This window comes from Nansenia antarctica, assembly GCF_963989245.1.
Source record: "Nansenia antarctica genome assembly, chromosome: 12".
Lineage (NCBI taxonomy): Eukaryota > Metazoa > Chordata > Actinopteri > Argentiniformes > Microstomatidae > Nansenia > Nansenia antarctica.
In genome coordinates, this window is record NC_137682.1 from 17,002,095 (window position 1) to 17,022,986 (window position 20,892).

The following is a 20,892-nucleotide window of genomic DNA, read 5'->3' on the forward strand; positions in this document are numbered from 1 at the left end:
GTCAGAGAGGTGGTGGAGAGCGAGGAAGCAGGGTGAATTTGCTTGTGCACTATGCAGCACTGACTGGTAGTGGTGTTCCATATAGCAATAATGAAATGTCACTGATTGGTTCATTCATTGATGATGCCTTTTTTTTTGCAAGACGTGGTCCAATGACACAGAGGAGCTTAAAGTAATATGGAGTTTTACTTTAATGTCACCTTGTTGTGTCATTTTTGGCATACGCGTACCCATTTAAGCTAACTAGGCCTACCAAACCGTAAATAGTCAAAGCGGATGAAACTAAATAGAAGGGTCTGCCTTTGAACAGTGCGGTTCAAGTGCCATTTTCTCAGTGACAGACAGCTCTAACGTGGTAAGTGCTGGGTGATATCAACGGATGATGAAGCCTATCAACGACTGGGGTTTACATTATAAAGCACTATGCCGGTTAGATTATGGGATACGAGCGTGTTCAAACATAACGGAGAAAGGAGACAAATTAAAAGTACATTCAGTTCCAACAACTCCCGGTGCCATCCATTGACAGCCGATGCGCTTGAATAATATCCTAGGCCTCGGATTTAAAGCGACAACATTTCACTCTAGTCTACATTCAAGAGCTGGTAGCCTACTTTAAAGCAACGTGAACAAATGAGTTTTGACCTGTTTTATTTGTGAAGTAGACCTAGGGAAGTGATGGATCTGGGTATCATTAAACCATCAAGCGTTATTCTAATCCCAAGGCAATGGGAGGTTAATGGCGCGCGCGCGGCACCGTTTGCAACTAGGGGACTCTCCTTCGGGTTTTTTGTCACAAAGCTAACAAGCGGGACAAGAATAGGCCTACATTCGCACACGCTCGAGGATTGGAGCTTACAGCGAAATTGTATATGCAGTGATAGATGGAGAGAGAGAGAGAGAGAGAGAGAGAGAGAGAGAGAGAGAGAGAGAGAGAGAGAGAGAGAGAGAGAGAGAGAGAGAGAGAGAGAGAGAGAGAGAGAGAGAGAGAGAGAGAGAGAGAGAGAGAGAGAGAGAGAGAGAAGGAGCGAAGCTCTCCCCGGTTTGGTTCCTTTCCTTGTCAGTGGAGGGCGCTAGAGAGCCAGGTCTATTTTTAGCCCTCCGCGGTTGTTTAGCTTTCGCTGCACGTTCAGAGTGCAGCAGCGAGACGAGATGCTCGAGACTGTCATCGTGGAGGAGCCTGCATCTTTACCGTCCCCTCTCTCTGCCCCCCCCCCCCCCCCACACACACACACACACACACACACACACACACACACACACACACACACACACACACACACACACACACACACACACACACACACACACACACACACACGCACGCACACTCACACACGAGCTCTTTCATCTGACGTGCGCGGATATCCTCGCACGGTGGCACAGGCTTAAATTATCTATTAATAATCTCATACTATTTAGAGAAAGGAAATCACACATCACTCAAAAGGGCTAAAACTGTACTTATCTACATTCTATGTACATCTGTCTGCTGCGCGACGCATCTTCCAACCACCTGCAGATCAGGGCGTGGCACGTGGGCATAGACGGGGTGGGGGGTGGGTGGGGGGCGGAGGGATGAAACACGTGTGTGTAGCAGGCGGCAGCGGTCAGATTATGTTGAATATTTTAGTCGGGGAAGACATAGAGTGAGGGCTGCACTACACCGTGCTCTTTTTGGAGCAAAATGAACAACAATTTTGCCACCATCATCCATCCAGCCAGCCAGGCCATGGACTACAGCCTAACTGCCCTCTTCAGTTGTCAGGGCAGTCAGAGCTAGACCAAGCCCGGCGATCCCCCTCTTTCCCCTGCCCCTGCCCTCTATCCCTGGGCAGAGACAGGGAGCGCCGGGGCCCAGGGTGCCTCTCTCTCTCTCCCCACCAGGGTCAGGGTCAGACGTCGCTAGGGGTCCGCGCCCTCATGGCCACACTGGCCGGCACACAGCCGCAGCACACCAGCCACAGAGCCTTCTGGATCTCCTGGTTCCGGAAGGCGTAGATCACGGGGTTGATGACCGAGTTGTAGGTGGCGGGCACCAGGGTGGCGTAGGTGTAGAGGGGCGGGTAGGTGTAGTCGGCCACCAGCGAGTAAACGGTGAAGGGCATCCAGCAGGCGGCGAAGGTCCCCAGGATGATGGCCAGCGTGGACACGCCCTTCCGCGTGGTGACGTAATGCGGCGTGGCGGCCAAGAAGTGATGCTGCAGGGCGATCTGGTGGGCGTGGCGCATGACGATCTTGCAGATCTGCACGTAGAGCTGCAGCATGAGGCCGAAGAGGAAGAGGAAGGAGACGGACAGCACGGCCACGTTGTTCTTGGTCAGCGGACGCACCACGCTGCAGGTGGCCTCGTCGGCCAGGCAGTTGACCCCGGTGACGGGCAGCAGGCCCAGGCAGAGCGACACCCCCCAGAGCAGCACCAGCATGGTGTAGGTGAAGGCGGCGGTGCGCTCCGAGTTGTAGGTGAGGGCGTAGTAGAGCGACAGGTAGCGGTCTATGGTGATGGCCAGCAGGCTGAAGACGGAGGCGGAGAAGGAGGCCACCACCAGGCCCACCGTGAGCAGCTGGGCCTGGTCGGAGCGCAGCAGGTAGGCACAGGTGAAGTGGAGCACCAGGCCCAGGCCGGCCAGGAGGTCGGCCAGGGCCAGGCTGCCGATCAGCAGGAACATGGGGGCGCGCAGGGCCGAGTTCTGCCAGATCACCAGGACCACCAGGGCGTTCTCGCAGGCGATGAGGGTCCCGGAGGAGCACAGCACCACGTCCCAGGGGTTGATCAGGAGGGGCAGCTGGCCGGGCGGGAGGAAGTCCGAGGGGAGGAAGGTGCTGTTGTTGTCGTCCGTGGTCGGTCCCCCGCCGTCACTGGTCCATGCCGTGGGGTCGGGGGTCAGCCAGCTGGGGGTGACCGGCGGCTCGTCGCTCATTGTGCCCTCCGTCTGAAAAATGGCACGCACGTTATGAGAGGTTACACACACACACACACACACACTCACACACACACACACTCACAGGGGTGAAAGCAATCACTCTCACTTTAGCCTGTGTCTGAAAACAACAAAAGCAGCACGCACACACCCACACCCACACGCAGACACACACACACACACGCACGCACACACACACACACACACACACATGCACACACATGCACACATGCATATGCACACACTCACAGGAGACATAACATATATAGACCTAATGTTCCCATATACAAGTTTACATTTCAGTTATTTAGCAGTGCTCTTATCCAGAGCGACGAGTACATTTGTGAAAATAAAAACTATACATCACAGTCATCACAAGTAATACTTGCTATAAGAATATGTGCCACAAACAGTCACAGTGTTAATATATCTTCTTCAAACGTTCCACTGTAAACACATTGTAACCCCCCCCCCCACACACACACACACACACACACACAAACACACAGACTTCATTTAGAAGCCAGAAGCAACCATCTGAAACTACATGCGCACATTTTGTCTGTAGAAATACAGCAGTAGAATTAGGCCTATTGTCTGTGGAAGTATAGATGTGGAACTAGGCCTATTGTCTGGAATCGAACTGTCCACCCCATTGTAATTTGATAAGTGGATAATCAGGCATAGCCTGCGCTGCGCACGTAGCCAGGGGACAATAACAAGCCATGTCGGTGACAGACGCAGGGGCTTTATTGTCACCAAACCTCTGATTGCTCGAGTCCAGATATCAACCGACAGGATACCGGTAGGATAACCGATACCGGTCATATCTCCTGCCACCATGAGAGGCGGTGCGCGACTGCCTCTCTCCCTGCCGCAACCCCCCGAATGCCCGAAATAACGCAACAATTTGCATGGCTCTCTCTTGTCTAGTCTATATTCACTGTTCACACTAGATAAACAAATTAAACAATTTTTTAAAAATACCGTTGTTGTCCCAAAGGTAATGTCAACACTTGCCACATTAATTAACCATAGGCTGAATTAAAATGTTCCGTCAATGGACTGCCCCCCGCCCATTCATTCACCCATTCATCATTTCATTTAATCACCGTCACTCCCAGCCTACCTTGACTGAGGTGAGGCGCCCGTCCCGTCTAGATGCAATCGCGACCTTTCTGTATGTCCATGTTATTGATAACGATGGCAGGTGTTTTCTGTTGGTCTTTTCTGAAGCCTGATGAGGGGAGCACCGATGTAGGCTTCACCGTCTACAGGAGCATCGCTGTGGACTGCGGCTGTGCAGCGAGGGGGTGGGGAGGGGGGGGAGCGCTGGGGGTCCCAAACGGGCCAGACTCGGAGACGGGTCCAGGTCGTGACGTTAGAATTATAAGGTTCTATCTCCGTTTTTGTCAAAATTGAGTTTTTTTTTACATAATCTGATCCATTAGGTGTTTATTAATGCCTGTGTGGTGTTATCTTTAAAATGTTGAAATGTTTTAGTTAGTAATTCATAAAATACAAAGGTCTCACAAAACATAATGGAATGTAAAAACTTTGACGCTCAATATCTCTGAACTGCCCTAAACGGAGATAGAACCTCAGATAGAATCATTCTAAGCTCACGTCCTGTTTAATACCTCCTACCGGGGGACAAGGTAGCAACAAGCTCAACACCAGGACCCAGTCGTCTGCGCACATGCACCGCTCAAGGACACACAGCACTGCTGGTCATCTCATTGTGTGTGTGTGTGTGTGTGTGTGTGTGTGTGTGTGTGTGTGTGTGTGTGTGTGTGTGTGTGTGTGTGTGTGTGTTGAGGATTTGGGAATTGTTCTTATTGTGTGGGATCAGTGTTTTGTGGTTTGATGTGAGTGCTGCCTGCTCCACAGTGATGTTGTTAGTGTAGACTGACTCTCTCCTCCTCCTCCAAGCCCCCTGTGACTTCCTGTTATTCTGGGCCTGTCTATTAAAAGAAACCATGGCCATGTCTGAATGCTCATATTGCAACCTATTTAGTAGGCGTTTTCAGTACTGTGAAATGTACAGAAATATTTACAGAAAATGCCAGAATGTCATACTCAGAAAGAGAAGACAATTTCTTAGTGTGAGTGAGATTTAGTATGCTTAAATTGTTAACTTACTGCATATTTTTACTAAACAGTATGGCCTTAATAGTGTGTAGTATGATTATCATGCAATATTAACTTCACCAGTAAGCACTACGAGCAGACACTTCTCTCCTCTTCATCTTGTCTGCCCTCATCTTTCTATTCATTTAGTGCTTGAGGGCTTTGCCGTTCAATCACTTAGCATCCATTATATAAAGGAAATTCATTTCCTAATTACCCCTATGGACCGAGTCCAGCCCTCAGTGATATTGCCAGCCTTTTGATCTGGCTAGCTAAGCTTCATTTACCTCTGTTACACTGAGGCATGTGGGCTAGTTGGCTCGCAAACAGCATCATGACTGAATTAATGAAAAATAGGTCCTGTTGCAGTACGAAGGTGTAGTTACTGTGTAAAACCACAGAGGGGCAGTGTCGAGTACGTATGAGTCATCAGTGCGCACCTGAGGGTGTGGAGACCGACGGAGTGATGGGCGCGCACACACACACACGCACGCACGCACACACACACTATTAGCTTTTATTTATTTTTCTTTAAAACAGAAAATGATTATTTAACAACAGGTCATCTCAAGCAAACCCTCACATTAAACTTGCCAACACCTACAAAACGGTATCAAAAAGTGCACCATAGTGTCAATACATCTTCTCCTGGTCTAACTTCCTATGATAATATTATCTTCTTTTTTTTTTAATCTCTCATATTTATACAAATACCACTCTGTACACTGTAGAAATACACAATCCCTTTGTGTCCCACGCATGGAACACTGTGCTCTCTCTCCTCCCACCTCCCCCTCTTTCTCCAATACACAGTCCATCGATGTGCTGCTCTGAGTTGGCCCCAGGGAGGCATAGCAGAGTTACAGTGTGAGGGAGTGCAGACACCTGGCTGATATTACAACACATTAATCATTATTAAATACCCACCTCCATGCTAAAACCAGCGCGTCATTCACACAACCACCTCTGTACAAACCCTCATTAAAACAAACAGCTTTCTCCAACTCTCTCACAAAACTTTGATACAACGACCACACAAACCTTGAAACAACTCTTCCCTGCAGCATCTCTCCTGCCTGAGTGACTGGGCGGGGTTTGGGGGGTGGGGTTAGGAGGGACGGGGTTGGTGTTTGGCTGGGTTGGGTTAGGAGGGATGGGGTTGGTGTTTGGCTGGGTTGGGGGTGGGGGTGGGATTCGAGGCTGAGCTGCGGTACTCTGTACTTATGCACGGGTATGAATTAAGAGCTGTGCAGGTATGACACCACAAGGGATGTACTGTATGGTCCACTACTCCCACTGCTGGGACACCGGGCTCTCCTCCTGGCCGCCACATTGGAGGCGCTCTCCTCCAGTGTCACTAGTCTCTAGATTGGTAGAACAGGATGTAGCCTGACTCAGAGTTCTTGGAGATCTCCGAGGTGAGACCGTAGAACTCCTCTATGGCCTGGGCGTCGATCTTCTGCAGGAGGGAAAGACAACACGGATCAGTGTGTGAGTGTGTGTGTTTGTGTGTGTGTGTGTGTGTGTGTGGGGGGGGGTCATACACACAACATCACAGATCAAGGGCACACACGTATGCTTGCGCACATGCACACACACTAATCCCCCCCCCCCTCTCTCTCTCTCTTTCATATCTTACCTCTACAATGTCATCGTCAAACAGAAGCCAGAAGTCATGACTCTTCACGATGGCGATGTAGTGTCCTCGGTTCGGCCCACTGAAAACAAGACGAGGCGGTCAGGAACACTCAGTGGGAGAGACATTTTTTCCCCCCCATTTTCTTTTCCTAACTGACCGGAGTTAGTACACCCCACGGGAAAAAACCCTAGTCAGACCGATTGGAACCGAACAGACATAACAGGGGGTTGCTTTCAGACAACACTCCGGCAAGGCTACTGACCTCCCACAATGCACCACGACGGCCACAAGGTCGTAGAGCCTCTCGGGGTTGGTCGCGTCTCCGGAAGTGTTGAAGAGGCGGAGCTCCAGGGGGAAGACGACCCGGTAGGACAGTTTAGTGTAGCGCTGCAGCTGCTCCATGTACTTGAACCTCTTCAGGTGCAGCGCCAGGATCATAGGCAGCTTCTTCACACGCATCCTACAGGGTTAAACAGGCGGACGGACGGACAGACACAGTTATTAACTTCACGATAAGTCATTTAATAGCGACATTTACGCAACACGACATAATGACGTTGACACGAATCCATCTGGTACTGACCTTTTGTGCGCCTCCTGTTTGCTTCGACATTCGTCACAGTAGTATTTATACTCACTGCATAGCGTCTCTGTGTTACTGAACCCCCTTCAGAGAGAGAGAGAGAGAGAGAGAGAGAGCGAGTCAAACAAAGAGCATAAAACGACACAGGTCACAGAGTTAACATGAGCATGTATATAGACAGGTGGGTGTGTATGAATGAAAAGGCATGTTATGAATAATATGAGCTGTATGCATGGCGCGCGTTTGTGTGTGTGTGTGTGTGTGTGTTCTCACCTGAGGCAGTGTGTGATGGACGTATTCTGTTCCACGTCCACTGAGAGGTCCAAGAAGTCCTCATCCTTACTGCTGATCTGAGGGACGTAAAAGAAAAAAGAACAGCGTCTAAACGGTCCAAACTCCCTTCGGTAGCATTCTAACCTCCAGTGATTTGATATACGACAGGTGACCCTACGGACGGGCGGGCGCGAGACCCGGGGCGGGGCGTTACCGTTTCGCAGGTGAGGCAGCGTGTCTCGTTGGTCAGCGTGCCCTGGAAGATCTCGTGGACCCAGGTGGGCGCCGGCGCCGCGTTGCTGTTGTTGTTCTGTGAGTCGTCGGGCGTCGTCCCGTTGGCCAGCCGGCCGTTCTGCAGCTTGTCTGTCTGCTTCCTCTCCTCCTGCAGCAGGTCGGCGATGGTGTTCAGCAGGTAGTTCAGGAACTCGTGGGCGTCCTGCTGCATGTAGTTGTCAAACAGCTCTGCGGGGAGGAGGGAGGGAGGGAGGGAGGGAGGGAGGGTGGGAGGGAGGGAGGGAGGGAGGGAGGGAGGGAGGGTGGGAGGGAGGGAGGGAGGGAGGGAGGGGGGGAGGGAGGGAGGGGGGGAGGGAGGGAGGGAGGGAGGGAGGGAGGGTGGGAGGGAGGGAGGGAGGGAGGGAGGGTGGGAGGAGGGAGGGAGGGAGGGAGGGAGGGAGGGGAGGGAGGGTGGGAGGGAGGGTGGGAGGGAGGGAGGGAGGGAGGGTGGGAGGGAGGGAGGGAGGGAGGGTGGGAGGGTGGGAGGGAGGGAGGGAGGGGAGGGAGGGAGGGAGGGAGGGAGGGAGGGGATGAGAGGCGTTACAGCAGTGAGAATAGAGGGGAGGAAATAAGGATGTAGAAGAGGTAGAAAGGGGGACATGAGGAGGGAAAAAGGGAGAGTAATAATAATAATAATAACTTGGTTTTATATAGCGCCTTTCTCAAACCCAAGGACGCTTTACAGATTTTACAGACAGACAGAGTGAGAAAAGAGCAGGGAAGGAGAGAGAGAGAGAGATAGATAGATAGAGAGAGAGAGAGAGAGAGAGAGAGAGAGAGAGAGAGAGAGAAAGAGAGAGAGAGAGAGCAAAGTAGACCGAACACAGTGTGAACGGGAGGTTTGTGAGACAATTGTTGATAGCACTGATACGATTCCTCACGTGCCTTTCCGCTACCCCTTTAAATCGTCACTGTCCTCTTCTACAGCTCCCTTGTTCACCCTAACTACCAGGACCTCTGTTGCTGCCACCCTTTGCCCCACCCCCCTCGCTCACCGTTCTCTTTCCGTAGCCGTGTGATGAACTTCTTGGGCGGTATGACTCCCACCTTCCTCTTCTGGTTGGCGATGCTGTGGAACAGGTCCGCCAGGCAGGTGAGCAGGTTCTCCTTGCGTCGAGGCTGGCTACGATAGGCCAGAATCTTCTCCCGGAAGGGACGGCAGAAATACAGAGCCTGCAGCACTGAGTTACAGTAGCAGGTGTTCCCAAACTGAAAGACCAAAACGGGAGTATAGAGATATAAGAACAGGTCAGGCAGAGAATGACATGCACGCGCACATGCTAGCACAAAAACACGCCCACACACGCACACGCAAACACCCACACACACCCACACACACCACAAGCTCAAACACTCACAGGAGACATAACACATTCATATAGAGTAGGTCTAATGTTCCCATTTACATTTGAATAATTTTGCAACACACACACACAACACTTTTACTTACGTTGACCAATCCAAAGTAGTGCTCGTTGACAGGGAACTGCTCTGAGCCAATCTCTTTCTCCAGAGCGGAGGCATTGGCGCCCTGGAATACAAAAACCGCTGTTGGACTGATTCATGGCTGAGAGCAAGTGATCTGAGATTTTTTTCTCTATACAAAGATTCTCTCTGATAGAGTATATGAGTGTATTGGGCGTGAACTGTTCTATATTGGGTTGGAGGACATATCACAATAACAATTGCATCCTTCCTTCTCGAATAAATCACTGATCTGATATGAGCATATTGGTACAATAAAATAGTGAAAAACATGCTTAGTCCAACAATACAATCACGTTAGATCAGTGATTAGTTCGAGGATCGGAGGGAGGACAGAACGGATGTAATCGAATCACGCCAATGACACACTGACATGTTGCTATTTAAATAACAGAATATTCATGACCCCGGATTTCCTGATTATGTGTGGTTCTGTATCAGTCGATCAACATCAATGACAACCTTCAAATGACAACCTTCCCGAATAAAAATATTGAGACAGGAGGCAACATCAGAGATGGTTAACATAATAAGCAGCAGGCAAGACCTTGATCGTGTCGTCATTCGCTGCGCTAATGAGTGTCCAACAGAACATACAGGCTGTGTTCGAAATGGCATACTAGCATACTGCATACTAGCATACTCAATTAGTATGGTGTAGTGACTACATTATGGGTTCATGTTCTCCTCTTACTGTTGGTTGTGTAGTGGGAGGGAACCAGTTCTGGCACTAGGGGCAGAGGGGAGGATTATTAACGTTGCACCTTCCTGTTTAGATACACGAGTTTTGGTAACCATTTTCTGGTCCTGTACTGAGAGTACAAGTTGTTGTTTTGATTAAACAGTTATCATTACGTTGCCTACGTCTTTCCTTTTTCCTCCGGCACTACACTGGTGACCCCGACGTGGATTTTTGTTAACGTAATTGTGTACAAAAACCAGCGACGAACATTACAATCCTGCAAAATGTCCGGGCGAGGAAGACGTTCAAACCAGCGGCAGCCATCACCATCCCCTGTCAGGGTAACGCGTGGTGCGCACACTCCCACTCTCAAGCTACCAGAGTTCTGGGACTCAACGCCTGCTGCATGGTTTGCTATTGTAGAGGCACATTTCAGTAAAAGTGACATCGATGACGACGACGACCGGTACAACCATGCTGTGGCAATGTTGGGCAGCTCCACCGCAGCTCGAGTGGTAGGTTTTTTGTCTGCTCCCCCGACGACGAACAAATATGAGCGCCTCAAGGCCCTGCTTCTAGAGACATTTGAACTGTCCACTGCGGAGAGGGTGCGTCGCCTATTTGCCATGTCGGACTTGGGTGACGAGAGGCCTTCTGCGAGCATGGAGAGGATGCTAAACCTGCTCGGTACAGAAGACCCCATGATCCTCTTCACAGAGCTGTTCATGCGCACATTGCCAGCTCAAGTTAGGATGGCGCTGGCCAACACCGCCATCATGGAGCCCCGCGCCCTGGCCAGGGAGGCGGACCGGTTCGTCTTGGCCATGCCTCAACGGTCCCCCGACCTGCTCGCTCCCGCGGCCGCCCCGCCACCCGACCGTCGCAGGAGAGCGAAGGATGACGCCAGACCTTCTGGCCAGCAGGGTAACGCTGCGGGCCATTGTTTCTACCACGCCACTTTTGGCGCCAAGGCCAAACGGTGCCGCTCACCCTGCACCTTCGGACCGACGGGAAACGGCGGGGCCGGCGCTCAGTAGTGGCCCTGAGCGCTGGCGTCACCAACAGGCTGCTCTTCATACAAGACACCGCCTCTGGTCGCAGTTTCCTTTGTGACACAGGTGCCCAGTGGAGCATCATTCCGGCAGAGAGATCGGATATGGCGAAGGAGGAGCGTGGTCCGCAGTTGGCAGGCGCGGACGGCACACCTATCTGCTCTTACGGCACTAGGGCGGTGGACGTGTGCTTCGGAGGGCAATGTTTTTCGTGGGATTTTGTCATAGCGGCTGTCACATTTCCCCTCCTTGGTGCGGATTTTCTGTGCGCCCACAACCTGTTGGTGGACGTGGGGAACAGGCGCCTGGTCAACTCACAGACTTTCGCTTCATTCGCCTGTACGCAGGGGGAGGCGGTCTACAGCGGGTGGTCCAATACGCTCGCCGAAAGTGACCAGTACCTTCGGCTGCTCGCCGAATTCCCCGACCTTACCAAGCCCACCTTCTCCGCGCCCACGGTGAAACACGGAGTGGAGCACCACATCGAGACCGAGGGGCCTCCCCTCCACGCCAGGGCCAGGCGCCTCAACCCGGAGAAGCTGGCCATCGCCAGGGCGGAGTTTGCGCATATGGAGCAGGTGGGCATCGTTCGGCGCTCGAGCAGCCCCTGGGCGTCTCCCCTGCACATCGTCCCTAAGTCAGACGGCGGGTGGCGCCCATGTGGGGACTACCGCCGCCTCAACGACGCGTCCAAGCCTGACCGCTACCCGGTCCCACATGTCCAGGACTTTTCAGCGAACCTGGCAGGCAAACGCTTCTTCTCCAAAGTGGACCTGGTACGGGGGTACCATCAGGTGCCGGTGCACCCCGAGGACGTCCCTAAGACGGCCGTAATCACGCCATTTGGGCTCTTCGAGTTTCTGCGGATGCCGTTCGGCCTGAAGAACGCGGCGCAGACCTTCCAACGCCTCATGCACTCGGTGCTCCGGGACCTACCATTCCTCTTCGTCTACTTGGATGACATCCTCGTCGCAAGCACCACGGAGGAGGAGCACCTGTCCCACCTCCGGGCCCTTTTCACACGGCTCAGCCAACATGGGCTGATTGTCAATCCGGCGAAGTGTGAGTTCGGACGGAACACCATCGACTTTCTCGGGCACCGGGTCTCCGCAGAGGGGGTGACCCCCCTCCCCTCGAAGGTAGAAGCTGTCGCTGCTTTCCCGCGCCCCAGCACAATCAGCGAGCTCAAGGGGTTCATCGGGATGGTAACCTTCTACTATCGCTTCCTCCACCACATCGCTCACATCCTGCGGCCTCTGTACGATGCCCAGAAGGGCAAGACTCTGAAGCAGCCGGTGGACTGGACGGCGGAGCGTGTCAAAGCCTTTCAGGACACCAAGGCGGCCCTGGCCCGCGCTGCCATGTTGGCCCACCCCTCGCCCTCGGCACCCACTGCTCTCACCACGGACGCCTCTGACTTTGCTGTGGGAGCGGTGTACGAACAGTGGGTTGGGGACGCCTGGCAGCCTCTTGCATTCTTCAGCCGCCAGCTGTCTCCCAGAGAGCAAAGGTACAGCACATTCGACAGGGAGCTCCTCGGGCTGTGGCTTGCTGTCAGACACTTCCGTTTTTTACTGGAGGGCCGCGAGTTTACGGCCTACGTGGACCACAAGCCACTCACGCACGCCATGTCCAAGGTGGCGGAGCCGTGGTCCGACCGCCAACAGCGCCAGCTCGCCTACATATCCGAGTTCACCACAGACATCCAGCACGTTGCTGGGAAGTCCAACCAGGTCGCGGATTGTCTCTCCAGGGCGGTGGTTGGTGCGGTCCAACTGGGTTTGGACTACGCGCGCATGGCTGCAGACCAGGCCGCCGACCCCGCCGTCCAGGCTCTCAAGTTGTCGGACACAGGACTGCGCCTAGAAGAGGTGGTTTTCGGTGACGCAGGGGCCACGCTCCTGTGCGACGTCTCCATGGGTCAGCCACGACCGGTGGTCCCCGCCAACTGGAGGCGCCCCGCCTTCGAGGCGATACACGGCTTGTCTCACCCTGGTAGGAAACCGTCCTCACGGCTGGTGTCAGAGAAATTCGTCTGGCATGGGCTCAAGAGGGATGTGAGGGCCTGGGTTGACACGTGCATCGCCTGCCAGCGCGCCAAGGTGCATCGACACGTCAAGGCCCCCCTGGAGCAGTTCTCTGTGCCTGAGCGGAGGTTCGATCATGTAAACGTGGACCTGGTAGGGCCGCTGCCCCCCTCGCACGGATACACCTATCTCTTTACCATGGTGGACAGGACGACTCGCTGGCCGGAGGCAGTTCCGCTCTCCTCAACGACAGCCCCCGACCTGGCCCGGGCGTTCATCGCGGTGTGGGTCTCCCGCTACGGCACCCCTGCTGATCTCTCCTCTGACCGTGGCTCACAGTTTACTTCAGAGCTGTGGGCAGCGGTGGCGGAGAATCTGGGGGTCAAGCTCCACCGCACAACCGCCTATCACCCGCAGGCGAACGGGCTCTGTGAGCGTTTCCATCGATCCATGAAGGCCGCCCTTCGAGCCAGCCTCACGGACAGCGACTGGCTTGACAAGCTGCCGTGGGTCATGCTGGGGCTCAGGACAGCGCCTAAGGAGGACCTCCAGTCGTCGTCCGCTGAGCTGGTGTTTGGACAGCCGCTGCGGGTCCCCGGTGACTTCATTCCCAAGTCAACGGAGCCCTGGTCCGCCGCCGCTCAGCGCGCCTCCCTGCTGGACAGCGCCAGGACCTTCGTCCCGGTCCCGACTACGCAGCATGGTGTCCCTACTTCGAGGGTGCCCCCGGAGCTGCACTCAGCGAGGTTCGTTTTCATTCGTCATGATGGCCACAGGACTCCACTACGTCCTCCTTATGACGGGCCTTTCCGTGTCATCGAGGCCGGAGCCAAGAACTTCATGGTTGACATGGGGGGTAGGCCTGAGTGTGTGTCCGTTGATCGCCTCAAACCGGCCCACTTGGACCTTGAACTGCCCCTGGACTTGGCCCTGCCACCGCGCAGAGGCCGGCCTCCAGTCCTACCTCCCCTGCCGCGCCCTGGCCATTCCCCCCTCCGACCCCGACAACCCCCCGCAGCTCGCGAGCCCCCGGTCGTCACTGCCCCCCGTCCTTCCCTGCAGGAGGACGTGATGGGCGATGTCACACCTCCTCCCGCACCTCCTGACTTTACCTACGATCGTAGGGGCCGGGCCATACGCCCTCCTCGCCGTGAGGATTTCCAATATTGAGGTGAACACTGGGGGGGCTGGTGTAGTGACTACATTATGGGTTCATGTTCTCCTCTTACTGTTGGTTGTGTAGTGGGAGGGAACCAGTTCTGGCACTAGGGGCAGAGGGGAGGATTATTAACGTTGCACCTTCCTGTTTAGATACACGAGTTTTGGTAACCATTTTCTGGTCCTGTACTGAGAGTACAAGTTGTTGTTTTGATTAAACAGTTATCATTACGTTGCCTACGTCTTTCCTTTTTCCTCCGGCACTACAATATACTGCATACTACCTACTAAATTCATAATAAGTATGCCAATACCAGCCGACCGAAAATCTAGTATACATTTCTTGCATACTCAAATTTCACATAATCTACAGTGTGAACGCACAGCATACTCAAAATCTACGTCATATCTAGTATGAGTAGTGTGCTAGTATGCCATTCCGAACACAGCCAATACATAGCTGGCTTCCTTGCGCTTTTTGAGTTATTCCCTTAAATCGCCTAGCTAAATTAGAACAACCCAAGAAAACAATTGCAAGTTCTAAAAGTTGTCTGGAAGTATTGGAAAGCCTGGTGCACACTGACTGCTCTTGGTCTTGCAAAACACACGCGGCTAGGCGGCTATGTCAGCCTGTGTGTGTGTGTGTGTGTGTGTGTGTGTGTGTGTGTGTGTGTGTGTGTGTGTGTGTGTGTGTGTGTGTGTGTGTGTGTGTGTGTGTGTGTGTGTGTGTGTGTGTGTGTGTGTGTGTAGCATAGCGGTGGCTAGGCGGTAGCAGGACAGAGATATGCGCCCTGGCGGTCAAACGAGCTTAATACAGTGCGGCGCGACGATTAAACACATCACTAATAACTCATTAATAAACTAATGCAATAATAATATTCAACATTGAATGCGATTATCACGGCTATTAATCCAGACCTAAGAATAGCATCCTAGAAAAAAAACAGGACTGTCAGAGTACGCGCACAGGCAAGGCAGGAAAAGAGTGATTTATAAAGAGTGATCTGGGTCATTTCCCCGGTCACACGAGCTAGGTGCGGGACACCCATCGGTGCGGGGTCACTCTAACGCCACTTGGCACATCGTCAAAGGGATGCATGTTTACTCACCATGGTACAAAAAGAGGCAAATTTGGAAACTGTCATTAGGATTTCCATCCGCTCAGCGCCATCTTCCACCCAGAGTCCCTGGTGCACCCCTCTGCTGCTGGACTGATCCGAGCGGTCTTAGCGCCGGAGAGCCTCTGTCTGTCTTCAGCCCATGTCCATGTTCTCGATACTCCCTTACATTTTTCACTCTTTGTCATATTGCAGCCATTTGCTAAAATCAATTAATTTCATTTCTTTCCTCGTTCATGCACACACAGCACCCAATATTGTCAGAAAAACACAGACTTGTAGAAATTCTTGCAGATTTATTACAAAATAAACACTGAAATATCACCCTTTGGCATTCTAGCTGTTAATTTGTTGAGGTAATCTGAAGAAATGTCACCCCACGCTTCCTGAAGCACCTCCTGAAGTTGGATTGGCTTGATGGGCACTTCTTGCGTACCATACGGTCAAGCTGCTCCCACCACAGCTCAATGGGGTTGAGATAGCAACGGAATATATATATTTTTTATACCAATCATTGTATATATATATATGTACTCTGCAATGACAATAAAAGTGGAAACATGTACATTTCAAGCCTGCAAACTGTGACACTTTAAATAACGTGAAACAATACTATTGTGCAATATGACAACCCTAGTCGTCTATCTGTACAGTATAGTACAGTGGATTGTGTACATAGCCTTTATTTATTTATGTAAACCAGCTCCTTCCCTTCTTGTGATTTTTTTTAAAGTTTTTTTTTCCCCCTTTCCTAACACCAGGGGAGCCACCCCTCCTAAATTTCTTTGTTTGGTACCTGTACTGTAGCAATGACAATAAAGTCCATTCATTCATAAAATCTAATCTAATCTAGATTGATTCATTCAGTAATCAATGTCAGATTTATACTGCAACATACATAAACATACTGTACACGAGAGGAACTGAGGCCACTTTTAAAATCAATAAATAACAAACAATTGTCAGAGGGCAGGCATAATCTAGCTCACAACCTTTGAACTAGAAACATTTACAAAATTACACTTCTGAACTATTCTCTACTATTCGATATAGTATGTTGAGCATGGGCGCCCCATAGCGGTCAGCCGTGGTTACTGCACCGCTGTGATGCTACACAAGCTGAATCAAAGGTCTCTTTAATGAAACATTATTGTATTAAATATAAACACTCAGAGAGAACACTCAGACAGAACACTCAGACAGAACACTCAGACAGAACACTCAGAGAGAACACTCAGACGGAACACTCAGACGGAACACTCAGACGGAACACTCAGACAGAACACTCAGAGAGAACACTCAGACGGAACACTCAGAGAGAACACTCAGAGAGAACACTCAGACAGAACACTCAGACAGAACACTCAGAGAGAACACTCAGACAGAACACTCAGAGAGAACACTCAGAGAGAACACTCAGACAGAACACTCAGAGAGAACACTCAGAGAGAACACTCAGAGAGAACACTCAGAGAGAACACTCAGAGAGAACACTCAGACGGAACACTCAGAGAGAACACTCAGACAGAACACTCAGACAGAACACTCAGAGGAAACACTCAGACGGAACACTCAGACAGAACACTCAGAGAGAACACTCAGAGAGAACACTCAGAGAGAACACTCAGAGAGAACACTCAGACAGAACACTCAGACGGAACACTCAGAGAGAACACTCAGACAGAACACTCAGACAGAACACTCAGAGGAAACACTCAGACGGAACACTCAGACAGAACACTCAGAGAGAACACTCAGAGAGAACACTCAGAGAGAACACTCAGAGAGAACACTCAGACAGAACACTCAGACGGAACACTCAGAGAGAACACTCAGACAGAACACTCAGACAGAACACTCAGAGGAAACACTCAGACGGAACACTCAGACAGAACACTGATCAGAACACTGATCAGAGAGAAGGACCAGTGTATGGTTTTGTCAGTTCGATATTCCTTTTGAAAACGAAAACGGATTGACTTATCAGCTCGATATTCCTTTTGAAACCGAAGACGGCGTGAGTATAATAGCAGTTGATTTTCTATTTCCAGAACACAAACAAGAACATAGATGATCACGTGTATGCCCAGGTGGGCGTTGACAAGGAGGGGGTTCGTTCGAGGTGTTAACGTTACTTTGGGTGTGGATTAATTTAGCTTTATTTCTGCTATGTAAACTACTTCCTTATGAATAAATACGTTAGATTATACGCTATAGTGTTATATGTATTCATAATAGAGGTGTTAACGTTACTTTGGGTGTTTTGGTGTGGATTAATTTAGCTTTATTTCTGCTATGTAAACTACTTCCTTATGAATAAATACGTTAGATTATACGCTATAGTGTTATATGTATTCATAATAGAGGTGTTAACGTTACTTTGGGTGTTTTGGTGTGGATTAATTTAGCTTTATTTCTGCTATGTAAACTACTTCCTTATGAATAAATACGTTAGATTATACGCTATAGTGTTATATGTATTCATAATAGAGGTGTTAACGTTACTTTGGGTGTTTTGGTGTGGATTAATTTAGCTTTAACAAGCACCATGGCTTGGACGCAATGATTAACAATGATAGCTAGAAACCGTATTAACCTTATGTAGGCTCAATATGCCAAGTCAATAACAATAATAATAATAATAATAATAATAATGCCAAGTCAATAACATTCCAGCTGAACCTTCTAATGTCTTAACGTCTGCCTCTGTGTGGTCTATATTTTCAGACAACCACCAATCTCTCCTCACTACACTGTCTGAGGCCCCATCTATCATAGGGGTTAGACTCCTAACCCTGTCTGCAAGTGGACTCTGAAGGTCCTGTGTAAAGGTGAGACATGGAGAAAGGCATGGACACACACAGGCAAACACACACACACACTCACATGATTGCATACACAATGTTTACATTTGTAAAGCACTAATGTCTATTCCATGAAGATAAGAGTCTGAGGAGGGAATCATCATCAATGCTTCTCTCCTCTGCTTGTCTGACAGCTCCCAATAGCAGGTCATGTGGTGCAGAGGCAGGGCCTGTGAACCACCACACCTTCAGCTGGATTCAGGTGAAGAACAGTCACAAGCAGAGCTGTAGATCATCAGCAGCAGCCAAGGGAGAGCCTTCTTCTTCCTCCATCTCTCGCAGAGCAGAGCAGAATGGCTACTCTTATTCTCAATAAGTCTTTGAAATTATAATAATAATTATAATAATATAATTAATAATAATAATAATAATAATAATAATAAGCCTTTGAAAGTAATCATGAAGTTCACATCCCACTGGGCAAACCATGTAATATTAAGAATTTCCATCGAGCTGTACTTCTCCATGTTATTGTTACTCATAAGGCCAAGCCCTGGGTATGACTGGTAAATACATGTGGCCAACACATCTCACACCAGATTACTTTTATTTGACTATTACTCACCACAAAAGCATTCATACATCGTTTTTCATTTGAACTCAGCATTTACTTGAATATATTTTGTTTGCAATCTTATTTATTGCAATTTCATCTGTTGTAGTGTGGGAAATGTAGTTCATGTTTAATTCACATTACATGGGACCCCTCACCTTGGTCACAATCTCTTTGATTCTCCACCATTGAGATAAAGGAATTCAGAGTATGTATAAACTACCATGGCAATAAACGGATTCTGATTTAAGCTAGTAGGCTGCAGTTTTTCAGACAACCTGCTACAGTAGGCTATGGCTAGTGCACTCTTACGCTAAGTAGAGTGTAGTAATGTATGTAAATGTATAATAAATCCACTTTTTTTTTACAGAGTAATGTATTTTATTTATTCCGTAATAAACCAGTTTGATTATTTCCTGCTCTGCAGTTACTGGGCTCTCAGAGGTGCCGGATGACCTCCAGCACCTCTGATAGCCCAGTAACTGTAACAATTTTGTCACTGGTTATGGCAGACCTGCATTTTATGCAGTGCAGGCTCGTTTCCATGGCCTGGTTCACACAGGCCTGGCAGCCAACCAGGCTGCGGCAGCACAATGCCATTGTTGGCACCTGCATCAGACCTGTAACAAGTAAAACAGACAACATAGAACATCTTAGTACATTCAGTCCAACTGACTACTACTGCACACTCTATCACCTGGGCCAACACCAGATAACACTTGAAGAACACCCTGTCAATAATGATAGACGATGACAATTGACTCTTGCTTATATGATAACAGCTGACTCTGCACAACTGTATACGTCAATGTTATTTAATTGCACTGCCTATATCACACATACAGACACACTGTGATTGGATGGGAAGTAGAACAAGATCAAATTGAGAGACTGCTAGACTACAGATAATAAATCACCAGTTTGGATGTGCACCTTGGACTGGAAACTGGAAAGACGAACTAATTAGTGCTGATCAAAGCAGTGACAAGAATTCCAATTTACCTGTACCTGCACTAGTTATTGGCAAGAATAAACTTTTGATTTCTATTTATAAGCTGGGCAGATGTGTAGGAGTTTCAACCTTGAAGCCTAAATTTCGTTGTTTGGTACCTGTACTGTAGCAATGACAATAAAGTCCATTCATTCATTCATTCATTTATTCATTCATTCATTCATTCATATTCTAGGCCGGAATTCAAATCTCTTTATCACTTGCACTTTTTGCTTGATAGTACACCTGTTTGATGAAAATGCTCTCAGACTCCACTCCCCTGCCCTGCTACAGCACTGCAGTTGGTTGGGATTGATCACCAGACTCCTCCCATTCACCATCAACAGTTTTTGGCTGTTCACTCTATTTTTGAGACCCTCATGACATGCAAATGTGTGACTAACCGTGGCAGATGCAGCACTTGAATGCCTCTTTAAGGGCTGCTTCCTGCTGTGGGGCCAATGTATGACACAGCCCGGCCACCTGCCACCAGTCCCGCGCCAGGACCACCTCCTCGATCTTTGCAGACACCCCATCCAGTGCAACCGCCTCCTCGTCCTCCTCGTCCTCCTCGTCCTCCTCGTCCTCGTTCGTTATAAATCCAAAGTCGCCAGGGGAAGGAGAGTGAAGAGTGAAGGTAGAGGGGGGAGGGGAGGGAACAGGAGCAGGACTGAGGTGTGAGGAGGATGGTGGGACGTTGTCCCCCATTACATTGAAGGTACCTCCTCCTAGGGCATAGGAGCAGAAGCTCCCTTCCTCAGGGAAAAGGGTGATCCCCGCTTCATCCACAAGGTAAATACTCTCTGGTGTCAACTGTGTTTAAAAAAAACATCTTGGTGAGCTTACTAATTATTAATAATCACCCATCCAACCACTACATTTAAAATTGCATTCTTATTGGCGATCATACAACAACAGTTAAAGCACACACTTGTTCTTTGTAGCTTTTCCCACAATGGGACACCGACAGCCTGTCTGTCTGTCTGTCTAACCCTGTCTGTCTGTCTGTGTGTCTGTCTGTCTAACCCTGTCTGTCTGTCTAACCCTGACCCTGTCTGTCTGTACCCACTATAGACAGTAGTAATAAGATATAGACAGTAGTAATATAGACAGTAATAATAAGATATAGACAGTAATAATAAG

The 20,892-nt window shown here is 50.0% G+C and overlaps 2 protein-coding genes across 2 annotated transcripts; both read right to left on the minus strand.

The window, feature by feature from the left end:
* Positions 1–1,895: 1,895 nt before the first annotated feature.
* Positions 1,896–2,921, minus strand: gpr12 (G protein-coupled receptor 12; the record flags this gene model as incomplete). The annotated part of the gene is made up of 1 exon (XM_080542711.1): positions 1,896–2,921. The coding sequence occupies one exon, from the start codon at positions 2,919–2,921 to the stop codon at positions 1,896–1,898; it is 1,026 nt and encodes a 341-aa protein (XP_080398837.1).
* A 2,680-nt stretch (positions 2,922–5,601) lies between these two features.
* On the minus strand, positions 5,602–15,398 carry usp12a (ubiquitin specific peptidase 12a). The gene is made up of 9 exons (XM_080543392.1): positions 15,333–15,398; positions 9,270–9,350; positions 8,815–9,028; positions 7,761–8,008; positions 7,547–7,623; positions 7,274–7,357; positions 6,953–7,150; positions 6,691–6,769; positions 5,602–6,510 (listed from the first exon to the last, which is right to left on the minus strand). The coding sequence occupies exons 1-9, from the start codon at positions 15,378–15,380 to the stop codon at positions 6,409–6,411; spliced, it is 1,131 nt and encodes a 376-aa protein (XP_080399518.1). The 5' UTR covers positions 15,381–15,398; the 3' UTR covers positions 5,602–6,408.
* Between the last annotated feature and the right edge of the window lie 5,494 nt (positions 15,399–20,892).

Excerpts from the sequence above, each read along its gene's own strand:
- usp12a (XM_080543392.1), bottom strand. The coding sequence starts at position 15,380 with ATGGAAATCCTAATGACAGTTTCCAAATTTGCCTCTTTTTGTACCATG. Across the intron at positions 9,029-9,269 it reads ACTACTTTGGATTGGTCAAC|TTTGGGAACACCTGCTACTG; the intron begins GTAAGTAAAAGT and ends TTGGTCTTTCAG. Across the intron at positions 8,009-8,814 it reads ACGGCTACGGAAAGAGAACG|AGCTGTTTGACAACTACATG; the intron begins GTGAGCGAGGGG and ends TCCTCCCCGCAG.